The sequence below is a fragment of the Phocoena sinus genome, chromosome 19 (assembly GCF_008692025.1).
Source record: "Phocoena sinus isolate mPhoSin1 chromosome 19, mPhoSin1.pri, whole genome shotgun sequence".
Classification (NCBI taxonomy): domain Eukaryota; kingdom Metazoa; phylum Chordata; class Mammalia; order Artiodactyla; family Phocoenidae; genus Phocoena; species Phocoena sinus.
In genome coordinates, this window is record NC_045781.1 from 6,597,433 (window position 1) to 6,619,057 (window position 21,625).

The 21,625-nt window shown below is 58.3% G+C and overlaps 2 protein-coding genes across 9 annotated transcripts; one reads left to right on the forward strand and one right to left on the reverse strand.

Moving 5' to 3' along the window:
- Nucleotides 1-582: 582 nt before the first annotated feature.
- On the forward strand, nucleotides 583-11,332 carry PNKP (polynucleotide kinase 3'-phosphatase). 6 transcript variants are annotated; one of them, XM_032613177.1, is made up of 20 exons: nucleotides 583-728; nucleotides 984-1,147; nucleotides 1,690-1,832; nucleotides 2,171-2,470; nucleotides 2,888-2,967; nucleotides 3,047-3,104; nucleotides 3,197-3,304; nucleotides 3,717-3,788; nucleotides 4,808-4,856; nucleotides 4,973-5,043; nucleotides 5,127-5,219; nucleotides 5,307-5,403; nucleotides 5,480-5,541; nucleotides 5,771-5,880; nucleotides 5,961-6,048; nucleotides 6,156-6,217; nucleotides 6,299-7,109; nucleotides 7,894-9,105; nucleotides 9,213-9,238; nucleotides 9,624-11,332. In XM_032613177.1, exons 2-17 carry the CDS (start codon nucleotides 997-999, stop codon nucleotides 6,414-6,416), a joined length of 1,662 nt encoding a protein of 553 aa, XP_032469068.1. In that variant the 5' UTR covers nucleotides 583-728; nucleotides 984-996; the 3' UTR covers nucleotides 6,417-7,109; nucleotides 7,894-9,105; nucleotides 9,213-9,238; nucleotides 9,624-11,332. The 6 variants fall into 6 exon arrangements, with proteins under 6 accessions (XP_032469068.1, XP_032469071.1, XP_032469067.1 ...); XM_032613180.1 differs by lacking the exon at nucleotides 9,213-9,238 and having other exon boundaries at nucleotides 10,191-10,259; nucleotides 10,810-11,332; XM_032613176.1 differs by having other exon boundaries at nucleotides 7,894-9,238.
- Nucleotides 7,308-16,317, reverse strand: PTOV1 (PTOV1 extended AT-hook containing adaptor protein). Of its 3 annotated transcripts, XM_032613186.1 has the most exons (13): nucleotides 16,004-16,317; nucleotides 12,966-13,103; nucleotides 12,747-12,829; nucleotides 12,614-12,671; nucleotides 12,424-12,531; nucleotides 10,752-10,907; nucleotides 10,158-10,244; nucleotides 10,000-10,073; nucleotides 9,865-9,922; nucleotides 9,597-9,701; nucleotides 7,867-8,064; nucleotides 7,717-7,787; nucleotides 7,308-7,436 (listed from the first exon to the last, which is right to left on the reverse strand). In XM_032613186.1, the coding sequence occupies exons 1-12, from the start codon at nucleotides 16,172-16,174 to the stop codon at nucleotides 7,776-7,778; spliced, it is 1,248 nt and encodes a 415-aa protein (XP_032469077.1). In that variant the 5' UTR covers nucleotides 16,175-16,317; the 3' UTR covers nucleotides 7,308-7,436; nucleotides 7,717-7,775. The 3 variants fall into 3 exon arrangements, with proteins under 3 accessions (XP_032469077.1, XP_032469074.1, XP_032469076.1); XM_032613183.1 differs by having other exon boundaries at nucleotides 10,000-10,244; XM_032613185.1 differs by having other exon boundaries at nucleotides 7,308-7,787; nucleotides 10,000-10,244.
- Between the last annotated feature and the right edge of the window lie 5,308 nt (nucleotides 16,318-21,625).

Below are 21,625 nucleotides of genomic sequence, written 5' to 3' on the forward strand. Positions count from 1 at the left end.
ATAGTTTAATGAGTCAGTCTCCTGAGCCCACATAGTGCCCAGGAAAGCCAGGAACCTCCAGCTGAGGCCGGGAGTTTTCTGACTAACCTAAGACAGCTGGAGGTTAGAGAACAAATGGCTCCTTGTCCGAAGATGTAAACGCGGAATCCCCATGTCCCATCAGACCACCACCAATGGAATGCTAACAACAGACAAAACTTAGGGCAAACTATCACCTAGACACTTTTATAAGTTATTTACATGTACTAACTCATTTAATCCTCCTAGTAACCCCACAAAGTGGAAACGATTATCCCCACACTGTAGATGAGAAAACTGCAGCATCCAGGGTAGGGTTGCTGTCGGGGCGGGGTTTCTTCGACTGACAATAATCGTAAGGAGAATCTCCTCCCGCTAAAACTGTCTCCGGCAAAGAGAATGAAAATTAGAGTTCAACGTGGAAAGAGGAAAAAATGTGTGAACAGGGAATCTACCCCCCCTACTGGCCTGCGTCTCATACTGCATCAGGAGAGATGAAGGTCAGAACAGCGGAGGGACCTTAGGAGCACCGTGTCTGGGAAGGGGCGGGGCTTATAGCCAGGCGGAGCCAATGCCCCGCCCACTTTGGTAGGACGAGCCATTTCCGTCCGCGGAGAAACGGAGGTAGCAGCCGGCCGAGTTGCGAGCAGAGCGTCTCCGGCAGGCCCTCCCTGGTCGGAAGCGGCGAGTGAGCCAAGCGGCGGGCAAGGGTGAGCGTGGGGCCGAAGCGAGTGCGCGAGAGTTTCTCGGCCTTTGCCGTGGGAAGTTGGAGTCCGGGGTCCCGGAGGGAAGGAGTGGGGCGTCGTCGCCTGGGAAACGGCGCGAGCCCCAGGCCGACGAGTGGGTGGGATTTCCGGAGCCTTTAGCTGATGAAGGGAATTCCTGGTGTAGAGGGCGAGAGGAGGCGGGACTTCCTTTAGCAACTGAGGGCTGCCACTCAAACCTATTTACCTACTTTCCTTTAGGCCGGCTCCCAGGATGGCCAGGGTGGAGGCCCAGGGCCGCCTGTGGCTGGAGAGCCCCCCTGGAGGAGCGCCTCCCATCTTCCTGCCCTTGGGTGGGCAAGCCCTGGTGCTGGGCCGAGGACCCTTGACGCAGGTTACCGACCGGAAGTGCTCCAGAAACCAAGGTGGGCAGGGAGGAGCCTGAGCTGGAGGGGGTGTGGTCCGCTTCAGGAGCGGGAACACAGTCAATGGGAAAGGTAGTCCAGGAATTGCGTGGTGCAACCAGTCCTGAAGTTGGTAGGTCGCATGTGGGAGCACAGGAAGAAAAAGGTTGTGCCTGACCTGGAACTAGCCAGACACCTTGGGCGGGAGCGGATGGAGTCAATCCCGAGACACTTTGTCACTGGGCAGAGGATACTCACAGGCCACCGGGAAGGCTTGAATCAGGCCACGACCCTTGTCAAGGAGAGAGCCGATCCTATGGAGAAAAGTGCATATTGCTAAGCAGAGATGGGTGGTAGAGGGCCAAGCCCAGAACCTGCATCTTGCCAAGGTGTGCGTTGTCAAGGAGAAGCCAATTCTATACGGAAAAATACCTGCCCTGCCCCTAGGCGAGGACCAGTGACACAGGCAGTCGTTAAGGCCTTTATCTGGGTACTGCATGTCAAGGAGTGAGCCAATTCTACTTAGAAATAAACTGATTCCTCCTGCCGGATGGGTGCTGTAGCCCCATACTGTGGTCTGAAGCTGGCCATGCTCCCCAGTAAGGAGGGAAGCAGTCACACAAGGATTCAAATCCTGACTCCACCCCCTCAATCCTCAGTGGAGCTGGTCGCTGACCCTGAGACTCGGACGGTGGCAGTGAAACAGGTACCAGTTCGTTAGCAAGGGGCCTGGGGGTGGAGTGGGGGTGGGGGGTGTGGAGAATTGCTACCCAGTGGGGAACAGGCCCAATTGGGAAAATCTGATTCTGGGAGGGGAACAGGTGTGCCTGTTTCAATGGGGTAAACATCCATACCTATTTAAATTGGGTAAGACTGGATGCCTATAACCTTCCCAGAGCCCTGATTGGTGGTAGAAGGTGAGGAGGCGGGACTTAGTGGTCTGATTGGCTGGTGGAGAAAGGCGAGTCTTTTTCCGGGTTATTTGATTGGAGGAGGTTGCCGCTGGGGGTGGAGCCAGTTCCAGTCCTCCCTCTCTCTCTACAGCTGGGAGTTAACCCCTCAACTGCCGGGACTCAGGAGCTGAGAACAGGGTTGGAGGGTTCTCTGGGGGTGGGGGACACGCTGTATTTGGTCAATGGCCTCCACCCGCTGACCCTGCGCTGGGAAGAGGCTCACACGCCAGAATCCCAGCCAGACACTCCACCAGGCACCCCTCCTGTGGCCCCGGAGGAGGAGGAGGAGGATGAACAGCAGAAAAAGCGGATAAGGAAGTCATCCCCTGGCTGGGAGAGCTTCCAGAAGCTGCTAGTGTTCACGGCACCTGGTGTGAAGCCCCGGGGCAAGGTGAGGCCCAAGCTGAGCACTGAGGGAGCACAGCCCCTTATATGCAGTTAACACCCAAACAAAACTTAGCTCCTGTTCGGATTTTCATGGCTCTTAGCCGTCCGAGGTGAAAAAGGCCAGGGGAAGAGGCTGGGTCGGATATGAAACCCATTTTAAAGATTGGAATACTGAGGGGCTCCGGAGGAATAGGAGATAGTAGAGTGAAGATTTCACTCTCTGAACTCAGTGTCTGAGATACATCTTTGCTGTGCCTTGTCCTTACATAGGATGCGTAGGCCCGCTGTGACTCAGTTTCTTCATCTGTAAGGGGTGGGTGGTAATAGTCCCCAGCTTGCAGGGTTGATGTGAACCAGCCTGTGAGTGAAGGGGATCAGAGGTGTTACAGTGCCGTTCTTCCTCTTTTCTGGGTAACGCCAGGTGGCCGGTTTTGATCTGGATGGGACCCTCATCACCACACGTTCTGGGAAGGTCTTTCCCACTGGCCCCAGTGACTGGAGGTGATAAGAGACAGGAGGAGGGGGTGGGTGAGGTGCACTCCGGGCCCCACGTCACGTTGCTCTTCCACGCCCGCCCTAGGATCTTGTACCGAGAGATTCCACAGAAGCTCCGGGAACTGGCCGCCGAGGGTTACAAGGTGTGTGTGCGCGTGCGCGCATGGTGGCGAGTTCACAGGGCAGGTCCGGGCCTGATGAGGAGGGCACCGGCTGACACCTGTCCGCTTCCCAGCTGGTGATCTTCACCAACCAGATGGGCATTGGACGCGGGAAGCTGCCAGCGGAGGAGTTCAAGGCCAAGGTGGAGGCTGTGGTGGAGAAGCTGGGGGTCCCCTTTCAGGTATGGCTGTAAGGGAGGCTGAAGGGCTATGTGGAGGGACAGAGACTCTGAGACGGGGGCGGTGGCGGGGGAACCTGGTAGGTGAGGGGGGCAGGCACAGGGACCCAGAGAGAGGGGAACAGAGACAGTGAGATGGGACAGAGGAGGGAACAGAGACCCAGGGAGAAGGTATGACATGGTGAGCCAGTTGGAGAGGTGGGGGGAACAGAGACCCTGGGTGAGTGGGGTGTGGGCCCCAGGTGGGGTTATGCTGACAAACCCATTGTAAGTGGCAAGTTCCAGGGCACCGGGCGCTCTCCTTGGATTGGTGAGGGTCGGGGTAGCATCATCCTTGGGACCCATGTGCCCTTGAAGGACTCTGGGTGCTGGAGGAGGAGCCAAGGATGGTGTCTAACCTCTGCCCCACCCACAGGTCTTGGTGGCCACGCACGCAGGCTTGTACCGGAAGCCGGTGATCGGCATGTGGGACCACCTGCAGGGGCAGGTGAGCTTCGGACTCCCAGTGGCTCTCCTCCCTCTGCGGCCCCTTGCTCTCTGCCCTGCCTCCCCACTCTGGGTCTCTGGTGCATGACCTTCCTCTCATCCCCCACCCTAGCCTGGCCTTCTCAGTTCCTTTGCTATCGTGTCCTAGTGTTGATATGTGAGGCCGGTGCTCACAAACTGTGAAAAACAGTGGTGGAGAGAGAAGTCGCTCATGGATCCATTCATTCGTTTGGGTGTGCGTTTGTTCTGAAGTTCAACAGCTTCTTGAGCTGAAAATATTAGTGAACAAGACAAACCTGCCTGCTGCCAGATCAGGGAAGGTGCAGACTATAAATGCATTGACAGATATGTGGAATAGCAGAGTGAGGATAAGGCAGGGTGTTGCTTTATCTACGGAGCTCAGCGAAATCCTCTCTGAGGTGCCCTTGAGTAAAGATATAAAGCTGCTGAGGGAGGGAGCCATGTGTGTATCTGAGGGAAGAGTGGTCCAGGTAGGAGTAACGCCAAGTGCAAGGGTCCTGAGGTGGGACCGAGCCTGGTGTGCTCATGGGCAGTGAGGAGACCCGTGTGGCTGTACCTGAGCGGGTGAGGGGGAAAGTGAGGGGTATGAGGTCAGAGAGCAGGGGTCAGGCTCTCAGGCTTCGTGGGCCACAGCGAGGTGGCCACCGAGAGGATTGGGAGGAGAGCGTCCGGAGCCGCGGTAAGTGGGAAATTGCGCCCTCTGGCGGCCGTTTGGGGAACAGACGGGCGAAAGTGGAAGCCGGGAGACCCGAAAGGAGTGACCGAATATTCTAGAGACGTGCTGGTGGCCAGGATCGAGTTGGTGGTGCCGGCAAAAGGGGTGAGAAGTGGCCGGAGGGCGGGGCCGACAGGATTCACTGATGGATTGGGTGTGGAGCATGAGAGGTTAGAGAAAGGCCTCATGTGGGGCACAGACCAAGCTGAGCATTAGTGCCCTGCGGGGACAGATGTGTGAATAGGTTCTTTACTGCCTGTTGTCTATCACCTGTCCCTCCCCAGGCCAACCAGGGCGTGCCCATCTCCATCGGGGACAGCGTCTTTGTGGGAGGTAAGGGCCTGGGGGTGGGGAAATGTGTGGGTCCGCAGGGCTGATGCAGGTAGGCTGGGGACCCCTGTCCCCAAGGTTCCTGGTGGAGACGGGTTTGTATCCTCCATGTGTTCCAGATGCAGCTGGACGCCCAGCCAACTGGGCCCCTGGGCGCAAGAAGAAAGACTTCTCTTGCGCTGACCGCCTGGTGAGGCCTGCTCTACCCTGTCCCTGCCCACCCCACCCCCCAGCCCAGCCACTACCCAGTCTGATGTGTGCCCTTGCCCCCAGTTTGCCCTCAACCTGGGCCTGCCCTTCGCCACGCCAGAGGAGTTCTTTCTGAAATGGCCCATGGCCCGCTTCGAGCTCCCAGCCTTTGACCCGGTGAGGCCCGAGGGGCGGGCTGGGGGCAGAGTGGGGGACATGCAGGGATGGGGAGGGCGTCTCGCTCATCGTGTCTGCCCCTCCCAGAGGACCGTCTCCTGCTCTGGGCCTCTCTGCCTCCCTGAGTCCAGCTCCCTCTTAAGCTCAGACCCCGAGGTGGTTGTCGCCGTGGGATTTCCTGGGGGTGAGACTCCTGCCCCTCAAAAGCCCCAGCTCTGCTCCGACTTCTCAGGCCCCCACTAATGCTGCACCCTTCACAGCTGGGAAGTCCACCTTCATCCAGGAGCATCTCGTGTCGGCCGGATACGTCCACGTGAACAGGGTAGGACCTCATCCGCAGCCCTTCCACCCCCACCCCCAAGAGCTGTCCTCTAGGTCTCTGCTCCCCGCAAATCTGTCCTTCTCTTCCCGGCTCTGCCCCCTGCCCCCCTCTCCCTGCCTTTCCCCCCTACCCTGGATCCCTAATCCTCTGTCTCTGGGTCTTCCTCTCTGGTTCTCTGTCCCCCTGGGTCTCCTGGCCCCCATCCCTGGCCTCTTTCTGGGTCCCCCAGGACACTCTGGGCTCGTGGCAGCGCTGCGTGACCACGTGCGAGGTGGCCCTGAAGCAAAGGAAACGGGTCGTGATTGACAACACGAACCCGGACATCCAGAGCCGAGCCAGGTACCGGGGTCCCAGGGGCAGCCTCTGTAGGGTGGGCCCCGGGCCCTTTGCCAGCCTCCCCATTTCCCCGGCCCCCACAGGTACATCAAGTGTGCCCGAGACGCAGGCGTCCCCTGCCGCTGCTTCCTCTTCAGCACCACCCTGGAGCAGGCACGCCACAACAACCGGGTGAGCCGGCCTCCGCCTCCCCAGCACCCCCCAACATCCCGCCACGCCCCCCGCCCCCCCCCCCCCCCCCCCCCGGGCCTGGCCAGCCTGACCTCCGCCCCCCGCAGTTCCGGGACATGACGGACTCCTCTCACGTCCCCGTGACCGACATCGTCATTTACGGCTACAGGTAGGCGCCACGGGCCGGGAGGGCCGCCAGGTTGAGCCTGTACGTTGGGCCTCACCTCCACCCCCCACCCTCTGCCGCCAGGAAGCAGCTCGAGGCCCCCACACTGGCCGAAGGCTTCTCTGCCGTCCTGGAGATCCCGTTCCGGATCCACGTGGCGCCGCAGCTCGAGCGGCTGTACCGCCAGTTCTCAGAGGGCTGAGCCAACGCCCACCCCCACCTGCTCCCCACCCCACAATAAATGCTGTTTTTCTTCATGTTTGACCAGCATTTTGCTCCCAGCCGGGCTGGGAGCACAGACCCACCGGCCTGGTCTCCCAGGAAGGCACTGCTGGCAACTTTGCCTCAAACTAAACCCTCAGCCCACCTTGGGGACAAGTGCCTCTCGTGGACGGGGGTTATGGCTTCTCCAGCCTGCGGCTGCTGGCGCTCCAGATGGGCGCCAGGGCATCCTGGCTGGCAGGGCCCGAGTGGAGTTTGCTGCACGCAGCTGCCAGCTGCAGAGCAAGCCCAGAGTCTTAGCAAGACTGACCCGAGGCCAAGAGTTGGCGCTCCGGTTCCGTGAGAAATGAGGTGCTCTGCGTGCTGGACTTGAACCCCAGGGCTATGGCCTGGACCTGCAGCCGCGAGGGGCGCCTGAGAGCCCGGCCAGGCCTGCCGCATGCCACCAGTGCCAGAGGACTGGAACCGGCCTGGCATTGCCTTGTGTTTGCTTCCAGCTAAGTGAGGCTTGTGGAACCCACAGGGCAAGGAGGGCAGCCTAACAACGCCGGGAGTCGGGGGCTGGACCCCAGGAGCAGCCGGCCAGCTGTGGAAAGACTCTGGAAGACACGGCCCAGCAAGCACCTTGCAGACCTGGCAGCTCCGTGAACTGCAGCTTCCCCTCCTGGCTCAGGTGACAGTGATCTCAGAGGTGACCCCTCTCCTGCGAATGGTAGAAATGCACACTCCCAGGCCTCAGCCCTGTCCACACTCGGGGGTGGGCCCAGCCATCAGTCCCTGGGGACGGCACTCGGGTCTGAGGACAGCTGCTGTTGGGAGGGGCCTGGCCTCTCCAGAGCCAGAGTGTCTGGACAGAGCACAGTGGCCAAAGGGCTTTTAAAAGGTTTTATTGGGGAAACGTACAAGGGTGGGGACTGTCCTTGGAGATATCTCAGGACGCTGTCCTCCATCTCACTGGGCAGTTGCAGTCCCCACAGGCCTCTGCTCAGAAGCATCTGACCTGGGGGCAGGGGGCATAGTGGGAGGGACTGGACAGGTGAGGCTCCAGGGCCCCGGGCACGAGAAGAGCCTCTCCCTGCCCTCCCTGCCCCTGACTGGAAACCCCTGCTCCTGTCGCCGCCTGGTGGGGAGCGGGGCTGGAGTTTCCCAGGAGGCCTGGGACCACGGGGGATGCGCGTGCCTCTCTCTGCTCTGGTCTTCTCAAGGCCAGGGTCACACTACTTCCCGAACCCCAGGCAGTTCCCAGGGTCCATCCTGTCCTTGGCCCAGCTTCCACTCACCAGTCTCGGCGGGGCCTCGTCTGTGGCTCCTGGAGAGGCCCAGCCCGGCGGGGTGGCCCCTACCCCCCCATCTGTGCAGGAGGAAGCCAGGGAGGAGTCAGCGGGGGGTGGGGCTGGGGGGGGGACCGAGGCCCTGGCAGCGGCGCTCACCCCACGCTGCTGCTGCTCCTGCTCCAGGTTCCGCTGCAGGACCTGCTGCTGGTTGGCGATGACGCGCCGGATGCCGTTGACGAAGTTGCCCTGGTCGTGGGGGATGAGGCCGATGAAGATCTTCTTCTCGGAGGAGTACAGGAGCATCAGCACGCGCACCTCGCACGAAGCCTTGTAGGAAAAGTGCACGCAGCCCGCCTGGCGGTGCAGCACGGTGTCACGGGCGGGCCCTCGGCGCAGACGCTCCTCCCCATTGAGACACGGGTGCAAACCGCACGGGTCAGCGCCCTGGCAGGCGGCACCACGGAGCACGCCGGGCCTTCCCAGCCGCCGTCCTCAGCCCTGTCAACACTCCCACAGGACACCAGAGGTGCCCGCGCAAGGACCAGCGGGCTCTACAGCTGAGCCCAGGAGGCTGCCCGACGAGCTCCAGCGAGACTGTGGCCCCCACGCCGGCTAGCCAGCACCCAGGATGCCCGCGGGGCCAGCCACGGCCGTGACCGCGACCACGCAGGAGGGCCGCGGCGGGGGAGAAACGCCAGGGGCCAATCTGGCCCCAGGAGGCCGGGCACCAGGGCTCCGTCCACTCTGCGACTCCCGGCCCAGCTGAGGGCGGGGAGGCTGGGCGGCGCTGATCCACGGCGATGCCGCCGTCACCGCAGCTTGGGACGTGGCTCAGCGTCACAGTGACTGCAGTGCCGACAGGCACCAATCGCTCCCTGACGCCTTTCACAGGATTCTCTCGCCAGGGCCCAGGGGTCACCGTCCCCATCTTACAGGGGAGCAAACCCAGGCTGAGAGCTCGAGGACTCACAGGCCCCCAGAGCCAGAAGGGGATACGCCTGCCCTCGGGCCTGTGTGCCACTGCAGGGGACAGTGGTGACAGGCATCGAGGAGGAAGCCCTTCACAGCACCCCCGAGCCAACAGCCTGAGGGAAGCCCGAGTGCGCCGAGGGAGCGCCGGCCGTGGTCCTCGAGGCCTTCATTTCCCTGAGGGAACCCTGCTTTTAAATTCTTCAGTAACCAGCCCCTCAAATACAGTGGCACAGCCACGACGACTTCGGCTGACTTAGAAACGTTACGCTAATTCGAGGACAGCTATGACCTGGTACAGCAAACACCCACAAAGCGGACACAGACAGCTGAGGCTTCAGAAGCACGAGGGCCAAGCTCCTCACTTCACAGATGGAGAGACCGAGGCCCGCAGAGAGGGAAGAACTGGCCAAGGCCCACCAGCAGGTGAGCACCGGGGGCTTTCAGAGCTCGCTCCAGCTGGAGGCAGACAGATGCCCTGCCGTGCCTGGTGAGGGCCTTTGGGAGCCTCAGGTTTTCCACCCTGTCCCCAGGGAAAGGAGCAAGAGGAAGGCGGCAGGTAAGAACCTGGGAGCAGAGTCGACGCATGGGGTGACGTCAGCCTCCTCAGCTAAGTAAACCCAGACAGAGCAGGGGAGGACAGCCCCGGGGGCCCGAACCAGACTTGGTCCAAGTTCCCGCCCAGCACTTGCCGGCACAGCCTCTGAGCCTCAGTTTCCCCGTCTGTAAAATGGGGTCGGGATGGCCCAGAGCCCCAGGGGAGCCAATGTCCAGGCACAGAGCCAACACACCTTCCCCACGGCTACCATCACGCCCGGCCAGTTTTGGGGAATCGTCCGCTCCTAATCAACACCGAGCGGCTCTGGCTCTGTCTGTCCCAGCATCAGCCCAGCCCCGGGCCCCGCCAGCCCACTCACAAAGCCGTTGTCCATGATCCGGCACAGGCTCTTCAGCGTCTCCAGGTCCTTGGTGAAGTGGAACTGCACCAGGCGGGAGTTCCGGAAGAGCGGCACCAGGGTGGTCTGCAGGGAGGCGCCGAGGTGGCTGGGCCAGGCGCCAGGGCCCCGCCGCCCCTCATGCCCACACGTCAGCAGGCCCCGCCCCGCCTACCGCCACTTGCTGGACAGGCAGCCTCCCCCAGGGCCCCAAGGTCGAGGCAAGCCGAGTGCCCCCTTCCCCACTCACCAGCAGCTGCTGCGGGATGAGCTGCATGTACAGCTTCCGTGGCCACTGCTCGGTCCTCCTGCAGGGATGCGGGGACGAGGGTCAGGAGGCTAGGCCTCACCGAGATGCCGCCCCCGCCCCCTGCCCGGCACTCACAGGATCTCCCCTTGGTTCACGTAGATGTGCGACGGCAGCCACCTCTTAGACCGACTGTTAGGCTCAGGCCTGGGCTTTTGTGGGGTAAGAAGAGGGGAGCCGTCAGGAGTGGGAGGATGCCCTGGTCCTGAGGTCACCCAGGCCCGCCCAGGGCTCACCTCCTGCCACTCCATGACTCCACTCCATGCCAGGAACTTGTTGTTGACCATCTGGACAGGGCCCGCGACGCCACCAGGTCCCACTGCCTGGGGAGGAGACAGGTGGGCTGGTGCCCCAAGAGTTCCCCAGAGAACGCTGCCCAGACCCCTCCACGCCCCCAGTCCGTCAGTCCCAAGCTTATCTACCTGCTGCCCCCAGGGCCCAGCCTGGCCCGGCCTGGCCTCCAGTCTGCCCACAGGCCCAGAGGATTCCCCAGAGCGGGCCCTGCCCCTCACAGCACCCCCCCATGCCCTGGGCCAAGCCCCCGCCATCAGCCTGGGGGACATGGCTCACAGGGTCTGCCTCTAAGAACTGGGTGGCTGTGTAACTTGCCGCACAAACGGGGACACTTTTGGGTGAAGGGGTCACTGAACAGCTGGTAAGGCGCAAGCCAGGATTTGAGGTCACCCTCCTGCCACGAGTGTGCCCGCCTGCCCATCCGCCTCCCTGCTCCCCATGGGCACCCCTCCTGCCGGGAACCACCCTGTCAGACCCCTCGACCCCTCACCCTTCAAAGCCTCAGACACGTGTGGCGGCCGGGCCCAAGGGCACACCTGTTTGCGGGTGGTGATGACCTGCCGGATGGCGTTGACGAAGCCGCTCTGGTCGTAGGGGATGAGGCCCATGAAGATCTTCTTCTTGGACGAGTACAGGAGCATCAGCACACGCACCTCGCAGGGGGAGATGTGGGGGAAGAGCATGCAGCCCGCCTGGGGGAGGGGGCCGTCATCACGGGACAGAAAGACCCTAAATGACTGGTGTGTAGCCAGAACGTGTCGTTCCGGGAGCCTGTGAACGTGCACCCTGGTGTCCCTCCCCACCGTGACTCTGGGGTCAGGGCCGGGGCCCCATGTGCCGGGTGAGGGTCCTGAGAGGGCTCCACCTGCCGCCCACATGCCCCGAGGTCATCCCTGTCCTGTGGCGTCTGCTGCTGGGCCCCGCTGACGGAGGCCACCAGGCCCGGGGGTTAAGAGCACAAACGCAGGACCAGACTGCCTGGGAGTAACCCTGGCTCTGCTACCTCCTAGCTGTGTGACCTAAGGCAGGTCACCTCTGGACCTCAGTTTCCCCCCGTGTAAAACAGCCCAACAACGGCGCACAGAGTAAGTGCCACATAAACGCTCATTACGCAAGATGCTACTGCCTCCTTGGTGGGACTGCGGGAGAGCCTGAGCCTCACAGACGTCCCCACCCGGGGTGTCTAGACAGCGGGGCATGCGCGTTCTCAGCCCCGGGGTCCGCTGGCTCAGGGACCCCACCCCTGGCCTTCCTGGACCCACATGCGGTCGGCCCTCCCGGAGCATAACCAGACAGGCCATGGAGGGCGCATGCTGACGTCCACCTTCCCTGCAGCCTGTGAACCCCAGGCTCCAAGCAAACGGTGCTGAATGAAGGGGTGACCGGGCAGGCAAGAGACCCCACACCAGTCACAACCCAGAAAAAAAGGGGATCGCCCAGGCATCGAAGGGCAGCACACAGCGCCCCCCCGGAGGCAGCAGCCAGGAGCTGGAGAGTGGTCTGTCCCAAAGGGGACCAGGAAAGGGAGAGGACCCCACAGCTGAGTCCTCCAGGCAGACGATCTACTCCCACCTCAACCCAACCCTTTCCCAGTACCTGCCGTCCCACAGCTGGAGCCCTGGGGGGTGGGGGCAGCAGCTGAAGCCTGGGCCCAGACACGTGGGTGCTGTGGCCCAGACCTGAGAGGCTTGCAGGGACCACGCCCACCGCGTCCTGTGTCTGAATCCCCAACTCTAACAATCTCCCCAGCTTGCATTTACTAGCACTCACAACGCCCTCAAATCACCGCCTCAAGTGCTTTACTCACTCCTCCCTAGTGGCCCCAGGACCGCAGATGAGGAAACTGAGTCCCAGCAGACCATCTCCACTGCTGGCTCCCTCTTTCCTCCTGGCCACCCCAAAATGCCAAGTCCCTGCCATGTGCTATGGCCCCAACAAGCTCCTGGGTCCCAGAAGGGCTGGCCCAGGCCCCTCCCTTCGCTCCCGTGCCCGGGGGTGGCTCCAGCTTGGCCGGGTGGCTGGCTGGGCTCCTCTGCTCTCCAGGGACAGGGATGCCCCCAGGAGAGGTCACCCGGACCCTGCCACCTGCCTTGGGTTGTCCCAGCAGAGCTCTGCCTCCCGCCGTACTTGGTCACCACGGTGCTTCCAAGGGGCCCTTCTCGCCCTGTCCCCGCCCCCCGCCCGCCCCCACACCCCCGCCCCACTCACAAAGCCGTTGCCCATGACGCGGCAGAGGCCCTTGAGAGAGTCGCAGTCTCTGTTGGTGAAGTGGAACTGCGCCAGCTGGGAGTTGCGGAACAGGGGGCCCAGGGTGGTCTGGGGGCGACAAGGGGACAGCTGGGTCAGGGCCAGGCGGGTGCTCTGGGGCCAGGGTGGGCAGCAGAGGGCGGGGCCTCACCAGCAGCTGCTGCGGGATGAGCTGCATGATCAGCTTCTGCGGCCACTGGTCGGTCTCCCTGCGGGAGGAAGAGGGTCAGGGCGGCGCCCCTGCCGCCCGCCCGCCCGCCCGCCCGCCCCTGCCCACCACTCACAGGTTCTCGCCCTGGTTCACGTAGGCCTGGCAGGGGAGGGCCCGCTTCAGCTTCGCCGTGGAGTCCGAGTAGGGCCTGCGCTTCTGTGGTGGGAACGGAGGGGTCACTGGACACAGCCCGGGTGCCCAGGCCTGCCCCCACCTGCAGGGGCAGAAGGGACCCCGGGGCCAGCCCCCAGCCCCCCGCAGACTCACAAGGGGACCTGACGCGGACGCTCACCTCCTGCCACTCGAGGACGCCGCTCCAGGCCAGCAGCTTGTTGCTGAGCCGGTGCTCACCCACAGCCAGGCCCCCGAGGGCGAGCCCGGGCGAGGAGGGCCCGATGGGACCCAGGGCCCCGAAGACCCGAGCACCTTGCTGTGGCAGAGGGGGTAGGGAAACTGAGGCTGAGGGGCCCGCTAGGGGAGCTGTCCCCCACATACCCCAGAAGGGACATCCCAACACTGAGACCCCGATCCCCAGCTGCGAAACCCCCAGGGCCATCTCCAACCCCTTTCTCCCAGGGTTGAGACCCTGAGCAGCTGACCCCCCGTGTCCTTTTCCTGCTGCCACCCCAGGACGCTTCCCCGCCCCAAGGCTACTTGTCACCTCAACACTGGCCCACGCAGGGTCCCTGAAAGCTACCAGTTGCTTCCCCTTCCAGCCTTTGCTCCAGCTGTGCTCTCATCCTAGTGGGCCATCCCCCCTGCTACCTTCCTCAGGAGATGCTCCCCACTCATCCTCCCAGTGCTGATCAATTTTTGATTCCTCTATTGAGATAACTCAGAAGCAGCTCTCTGGGGGTCCAGAGCCTCCCTGAAGCTCCCCCCACGACGCACAAGCCAGCCTGGGCTGTGTCTGTCTGTCTGGCACACTGGTTTGCCCCATCCCATCCAAGCTCAAAACCCTTCCAAAGCTCCCCCAGGCCCTCAAGAGAAAATCCAGGGACTCCCCTGGTGGTCCCGTGGTAAAGAATCTGCCTTCCAATGCAGGGGACGCGGGTTCGATCCCTGGTCGGCGAACTAAGATCCAACATGCTGCGGGGCAACTAAACCTGCGTGCCACACCTGCTGCGCACGCGTGCCTCCAACTACAGAGCCCACGCGCTCTGGAGCCCGTGCACAACTAGAGAAGCCCGCGTGCCGCAACAAAATACCCCGCGTGCTGTGACTGAGACCCGATGCAGCCGTAAAAATAAATAGTAATTTAATTAAATTTTAAAAAAATAAAAAAAGGAGAGAGAAAATCCAGACTCTCCTCTCTGGCTCCCACCAACCTCCCCAACCAGTTGCCCGCCTCCCCTAGCGCAGCCCAGGCTGCAGCCACATCAGGCTGACCACGGGGAGGCGGGAAGGAACCAGAACTCTCCAGGGAGGTGCGGACGCATTTACAACAGGGAGCCTGACAACACCTGGAAGGGTCTCTCAAACACAACGTCTTGAGAGCATCTGCAAAACACCAGAAGTTCCAGCAATAAAGCCAAGGAAAGCTACACAATTTACTCACAAGGCACTCTCCAGTTATCTTTTTTTTAAACCCAAAACATCTCAAAGCAAACAAGGGAAGGCTTTGAAACAGTCTGACAGCAGGAAACCGGTGAAAACTTTCCTAATAGGTGCCTCCAGGCAGCAGGAAAAAAATGGTTGTTACTTTTCATTTCATTACTCATCAGTATTTTCCAAATTTCCTATAAAGCACACAGGTGTCTTCTGCCCCAGAATTACAACAGGCAGGAAAAACTGTATTTTGTAGGGGCTTAAAAAGCAAAATAAAAACCTGAGCAAACATACTCTCCACCTGGGCAGGAGATTCTGGGATTCAGGCAACCATAAGAGATCAGGAAGAAAAGCAGAGAGCATCCTGGTGTAAGAACATGGTCGGAGCGTCTGAGACGGAGAAAGACTGTTGTAGCCCTGGGTGTGTAGGTTACCACAGCCAGAGCCCATAACGTCTGAGAAAACCAGTTAAATCACACACCTGGAGGAGACTCTGAGATCCAGGTGAACTCACTTTAGGGCCCAGTTAATGTGTGCACCAGGGACACCTGATTAAACTCTGCTTGTGTCTGGAGACCAGTCTACGTTTTACCCTGAGTGTAAAAACCAGCGATGCTTAAGCTCAGGTCTCCCCGAAAGCAGGATGCGTGTCAAGGTGGAGGACCACGTTTAAGGACTAGACCTACGTGCAATCCTAAAGGAAATCTCACATCTGGGCAGGTGTGTGTAAAATGCCTCCCACACCTGTTCTGTTGCTCACTGCATAGGAAGCCTATTTAGTACCTGGAAGAAGAATGAAAGCTTTAAGATGTACGTTTAAGGACCCAGGAGGCGCTTCTGAACAAGCAGACATGAACGCTAAGGAACGGAGAAGGCAATGGAGTGAAGGATGATGTTTAAGCTTAGGGAGGTGTTCCGAGTCCGGGTACCTGAATATAAGATCCGAGAAAACCTGTTTAAGGCTAGTGTGGAGCTGCCACAGCTCCCCGATACACACAATGTTGGGGCAGGATATTTAAGAAGGAAGCTTGAGCGCCAGGTTAGGGTAAAACGCGCATCTGGGCAAGCGTATCACGGCTTGGCTGTGCGTGAAACATCGGGATATGTAGATTTAAGCTCCAGAAAAACCTTAAGAGTTTTGACAAGTATGTGCATCTTTTAGGTCTCGGGAAGCATGCGTAACTTCGCGTACCTGCAAAGCTGGATGTTTATGTTTAAGATCTGGACTTACTTGGCCTACTGCCATCAGTAAGGGTATCCAACATCTGGGCGAGCGTGCAAATAAACCCTGGGCGCACACGCCACGGGCGCCGTACAGACGCGTGCCGGCCCGGGGAGAACGCCCCCGGGGGCAACACCTGGGCGCGCCAGTGCGAGACGCGGGGCCCTCTCGCCGCCGTCCCCCCAGCCCCCTCCCCCATTTCCAGATTTCCTGCCCGGAAAGCGAGCAACTTTCCAATTGGAAAAACAACAACGTACGTCGGCCGTCCGTCCGCCCCCCACCCCGCGTTTAAATCGGGTCGCGGAGTCAGCAGTAATTTGAGCCCTTCCCGCCCCCGTACCCCACCCCCGCCACCCCATCCCGAATGCGAAACAAAGGGGAGAGCCCGGCGCGTACCACCCAGGGGGGGTTCACGGGGAAGCCGGCCCCAGGCGGGACCACCCTTCGGGTCACCGGAGATACCCCCGAGGGGGGAGACCGCGGACAAAGACGCCAGTCCGGGAAAGGGGCCGGCGGGGGCGGGGCTGTGGAAAGCTCTGGAAAAAGGGCGGGGGGCTCACCATGGGAGGGGCCGAGCGAGCCCGGATCCGCGGCGGCTGCGGGCCCCGGGGGCTGGCCGGCCAGGAGCGCGAGCGGGCGGCGCGCACCGTGAGGTGCCGCAGGGGGCGGCCGCGACCCCCGAGGGGGCCCCCAGCGCCGGAGCGGTGTGGGGCACGGCGCGGACGGACCATGGCTGGTGCAGGCCGAGCGAGCTGGGGGTTCCACCGACTGAGAGGCGCGGGCGCGCGGCTTAGGGGGGAGACAGGCTGGGCTGTACCAAGCGTGGGGGACGCACCGCCGGAGACGGTCGCCGTGGCCAAACCACTGCGGCGAGCAGGGGAGTGCGGCGCGTACCAATAGCGTCCGCAAGGGGGCGTGGCCGGGGTGTACCAAAATAGGGCTGGGGGAGCCCCGGGAAAAGGGTGTGTGGGGCGGGGAATACGGCAATTGGAAGATACTATGGGCCGCTCGAGCACGGAGGGGAGGAACTGAGAGGACGTGAGAGAAACCACTTCAGGGGGGCGCGGCTGGAAACACCAGACCGAAGGGTGACCGGAGGAGATGAACGTAGAGGGTGATACCAAGTGGGCTGGGGGGGTGGCAGGGGAGACCGTGCCCCGAGACCCAGACCTGCGGAGCCGGGAGCATCAAGACATGTAAGGAAAAGGAGGAATAATAGGCCTAGGGTCCAGGGAACCTACCTAGAAGTTCGGGAATACGGGTCGTACAAGGCCTAAGGAGAGGACTTAGGGTTTGAAGGCAGTGACGTGGCTAGGTGGGCAGGGGACCACAACTCCCAGCGGCCGCCGGGCGGCCTGGGCGGAGCCAGAGACCCCAGGAGACGCCGCCGGTCACAGCTGCGTGCCCATTGGTCCCCGGGCCCTAGGCTCCGCCTGCCTCCCTCTGCATCTCCTTGCCACTCGCCTCTCGGGGCCATTCATTGATTCGCACATTCACTCAACGATTAAAGGACTGCGTATTCACTTACTAGTAGTTGTGTAAGATTTCCTGCTTCAACTTCCTTGTTTCTTAAATGTGGATAATAGCTAACCCTAAGATGGTTATGAGGATCATATGAGTTAATAAAGTATTAGGATCGGTATCTGGCACAGTAACGACCTAAATGGTAGTTTTTCTCCTTTTAAAATCATTATTAGTACCATTTCCAGTTCTGTGCTGGGCAACGAGTATACCGTGGTGACCAAACAGACCAGGTCCACTGGAGAAAATAAATAATCGCAGTTTGTGATAAGTGTTATAGAGAAAATGCACAGAAGGGTGGGATGGTGACCGTGAGAAGTCAGGAAAGTGACCTTTAGGCAGCCTGCAACTCCACATCGTCTGGAAGAGTGTGCTAAGATGAGGGAACAGCCAGGGCACAAATCCTGAAAGAGGAAGGAAAACAAGGGGGGCCAGTATGGCTGGAGCAGAGTGAGAGTGGAGGAGAGCTGTGCAAGTGTAGACTGGCCAGGTGCCACAAGCAGGGTCCTATAGCCTTGGGATGGAATTTGGATTTTAGTCTCACTTTGCTGGGGAACCAGCAAAAGGTTTTTTACCAAGGAAGGGACATAGTCTCATCTACATTTTAAACAAATCGTTCACAGGATGCATAGAGTTATGCACACCATGTCTCTACAAGTCTGCAGAAGCAGCTGGGATCCAGAGTCACCTCTGAGGAGAGAAGGCAGCAGACGGAGTGGGGAAGGGGTCACAGGAGTGGAAAGGAGACTCAGTTTATTCTTTTAGACTATTTGGAATTCTTACCATATACAAATGTTGCCTATTGAAAAATAATTTTTGATATATTAACATCTTTTTTTAAGGATCCCTCTGGCTGTGTTGAATATAAGATTGTAGGGGATAGTGGAGCAGGAGGGCAGAGAGGAGACTATGGCAATAATCCAGGTGAGAGGCACAGGTGGGCTGGATCGCAGGCAGGGTGGCCGCAGTAGAAGTGGTCACTTTCACAATTTAGTTTCAAACTGGAGCCGAAAGGACTTGTGCAGAGAGTGAATGAAAGAGAGGGGTGAAGAGATGCCAAGGTTTTTGCTTGTACAGAAGTGTCATTTTGTGAAAGGGAAATGACTATGGGAGGAGAGGGGGGCAGTGAGGGGGGAGATGGAAATATCACTTGTTTCTATGAGGTACATTTAAGATGTTGACTGAACAATTTGGATAGGGGAGTCTGGAGATATAATTTCGGGAGCCTTCAGTGTTGGAATTTATGAGAATGAATGAGAGATCACGAGGAGGTGTGTGTGGACAAAGACTGGGACACTCCATCCCTTTAGAGGTCAGATCTATGAGGGGCAACTAGCAAATGAGAGGACAGACGCATGAAATTTGAGGAGAAGCCCCAGGCAAGGTCATATTTCTCATCCTTGCTTGCCTGACCCACTAAGCTGCTTGCCCAAGGGTTTCCCAGGGCTGATCTTGCCCCATCCTGAGCCCCAAATCTGGCCTGGATTGTGGCCAAATAGGGAACCGGTGCTCACTGGACCCAGACTGCAAGTTTGATATCAACAGTTACCTCCAGAGCCCTGACAATGTCAGGACACCCCACCGCTGGCAGCAGGAAGGAGAAAGAACTGTAGGGACAGAAGCCTCCTTCTCTTCCTTAATCTCCCTAAATCCTCAGTTCTCACCATTCTTAGCAGTCCAAGCCATTGTGATCTCTTGCCTAGGTAACAGCCTCCTAATTCTTGCCACCTTGACTCTCATTCCGCTAATCAAAACACTCCAATGGCTTCCCAATGCCCTTAGAATTAAATACAAACTCTTTCTCTAAAGCCCTGCATGGTGGGACCCCTACTGCTCTCTTCAGGCTGATCTCTTCTGTGCCCTTTCTGTCCTCCACCTAGTTGATGCCTTCCCATCCCTCAGATCCCATCAGGACACATGCGTTGGTACGAATTCCTAGGATTGTCTAAGCATGGAGAAAGGGGTGCCAGGATACACTCCAGCATGAGCAAAATGGCAACATGTCAGAATGTGAAATGAAAACACAGGCTGAAATTCTATTAGTAATATTACAGTACGGCTCTCTGAAACCATCTAGCTTACCCAATTTGCCAGTTTGCAAGCCACTGTTCATTTATCTGTAAAACCTACCCAGCCTAGCTGGCTACTATTATGACAAAGCAATTCTGCTCCCATCTGTTAAGCTGTACACTTCCTGAGGAGTAGCTGCTACCAAACCTGTTTATGCCATGTTTTAGTTAATAACTTAACCCTATCAGATAAATTAAATATTAATGCAAGAGAGTTGTTTGTATGCAAAGCAGGTTGCCTGCATTGGAAAGAATAAAAGTGAGCTACTTAAAAAAATAATAAAATGCTGCCAAATTAGATGCAAGCAAAGCAACCGTAAACGATTAAACGGAAAAGCTCATAAAAACCTAGGAAGGTCCAGCCTTCAGTTTGTTTGATAAGTGTCTTTAGGTTCTCAAGTCACTTTTTTTTAAAAATAAATTTATTTATTTTTGGCTGCGTTGGGTCTTCATTGCAGTGCATGGGCTTTCTCTAGCTGCGGCGAGCGGGGTCTACTCTTCGTTGCGGTGCGCAGGCTTCTCATTGTGGTGGCTTCTCTTGTTGCAGAGCTCGGGCTCTAGGCACGCGGGCTCAGTAGTTGTGGTGCACGGGCTTAGTCGCTCCGTGGCATATAGGATCTTCCTGGGCCAGGGATCGAACCCTTGTCCCCTGCATTGGCAGGTGGATTCTTAACCACTGCACCACCAGGGAAGTCCCTCTCAGGTCACTTTTTAAAAAGAACTGGAAATGATAAATGACTTGGTGGTTTATGGGTGCAGTTTATACAAGCATGTGACGTTGTATGAGAACTGGGAGACGTATACTTAAAGAAAAGGTCTTGGGTACTTCCCTGGTGGCAGAGTGGTTAAGAATCTGCCTGCCAATGCAGGGGACACGGGTTCGATCCCTGGTCCGGGAAGATGCCACATGCCACGGAGCAACTAAGCCCATGTGCCACAACTACTAAAGCCCGCGTGCTCTAGGGCCCGTGTGCCGCAACTACTGAAGCCCACGCACCTAGAGCCCGTGCTCCGCAACAAGAGAAGCCACCGCAATGAGAAGCCCGCACACCTCAACGAAGAGTAGCCCCCACTGGCCGCAACTAGAGAAAGCCCACACACAGCAACGAAGACCCAGCGCAGCGAAAAAACAACAACAACAAAAAGGTCTTGGTTCTACACAGAGGGAAGAGACGAATGTCTTTCTAAAATGTTCTTGATGAAAATAAAACATTTAAAGTGTTTAGACGTTCATTAATGCTATCTGCCATATTTTTCTAACTCCCCACTGGCCCAGCAATTGAAAGGATTGCACTCCCTGACCCCACTACATTTGAGTGGGGCCATGTAATTAATTCTGGCTAACGAGGTATGCGCAAAAATGACACATGTGAATTCAGTCTGGAGCATTTAATTACTGGTGCCAGACCAGAGCACTCTATGCCTTTCCCATGCCACTGGGCAATGTTTAAGATCTCTCAGCATGGGCTCCAAGCTGATCCTCCATGTGGCGAGAGTGAGAATATCCACCTTTTCTATTTCAAGCCGCTGCAGTTTGGGGGTTGTTTGTTACTGCAGCATAACCCAGCCTATCCTGACATAGAAATGTCCTTTTCAAATAATCCTGTTTAACCAATCTGATTGCTTTTACTGAAAGGGCAAGCTGGGAGTACAAATAGATGTGTATGTGGCATAGACAAGGACATGAAGACAACATGGACAAATAACACTTTATACTACAAAGTGGGAGTAAGGTGATCTCTACCTTGAAGTTTCTCTTTTGTTTGTTTTTGCAATTACAAAATAATGTTCTTAAAAAAAAAAAAAGGGTCTGCCTAATACATACTCTTCAAGCTCTATACATTCTTCCTTAAGCTTTCTCATCATGATTTGTAATTATTTGTGTCTCCCACATTTGACTGGGAGCTTCTTAAGGACAAAGACCATGTCTGGCGTATTCACAGCTATATCCCAAGAACCCAGCACACAGCTCTCTGGGTCTAAGTGTACAACGCCCTAGAACACCCTCCACACCTCTAGAGAGGTTATGTAATGTGTTTACTCTCCCGTTTCCCCTTCCGGGGCGCACCAGGAAGCCACCTGTCCCGGCTTTCCCTCCAGCAGGAGGGGAAGATTGAGTTCTCACCTGTGGGAGCGTATGCATGAGCATCATGACGTCACGAGCGAGCGTCACTTCCGGTCCCAGGCCAGTAAGCGCCAGTGTCCGCTCCCCGTGCCCTTGCTCTATTGCTCTTTCCAGTGTTGGAGACTAAGGAGGGTTTGGTTATTGGATGGAAGCAGCAGGACCCCCGAGTCACTGTTGGAGAAGAGCCACCAGAGGGAACAGCCTGACCCAGGCTATCATGGTGGGGCAGTCGGAGGGAGGTAAACCCTCTGTTAAACCAGTGAGATTTAAGAATTTGTTAACATAACATAGTCTGATCTGACCACACACACACACACACACACACACACACACACACACACACACACGGCTCTTTAATCCTATTTGTCAACCCACCACATGTGCTCTGTAGTCTGTAGCCTCCAGGCCTTCATTTACACTGTCCCCTCTACCTACTGTGCCCTTCCCTTTAGTTGTACCTATCAAAG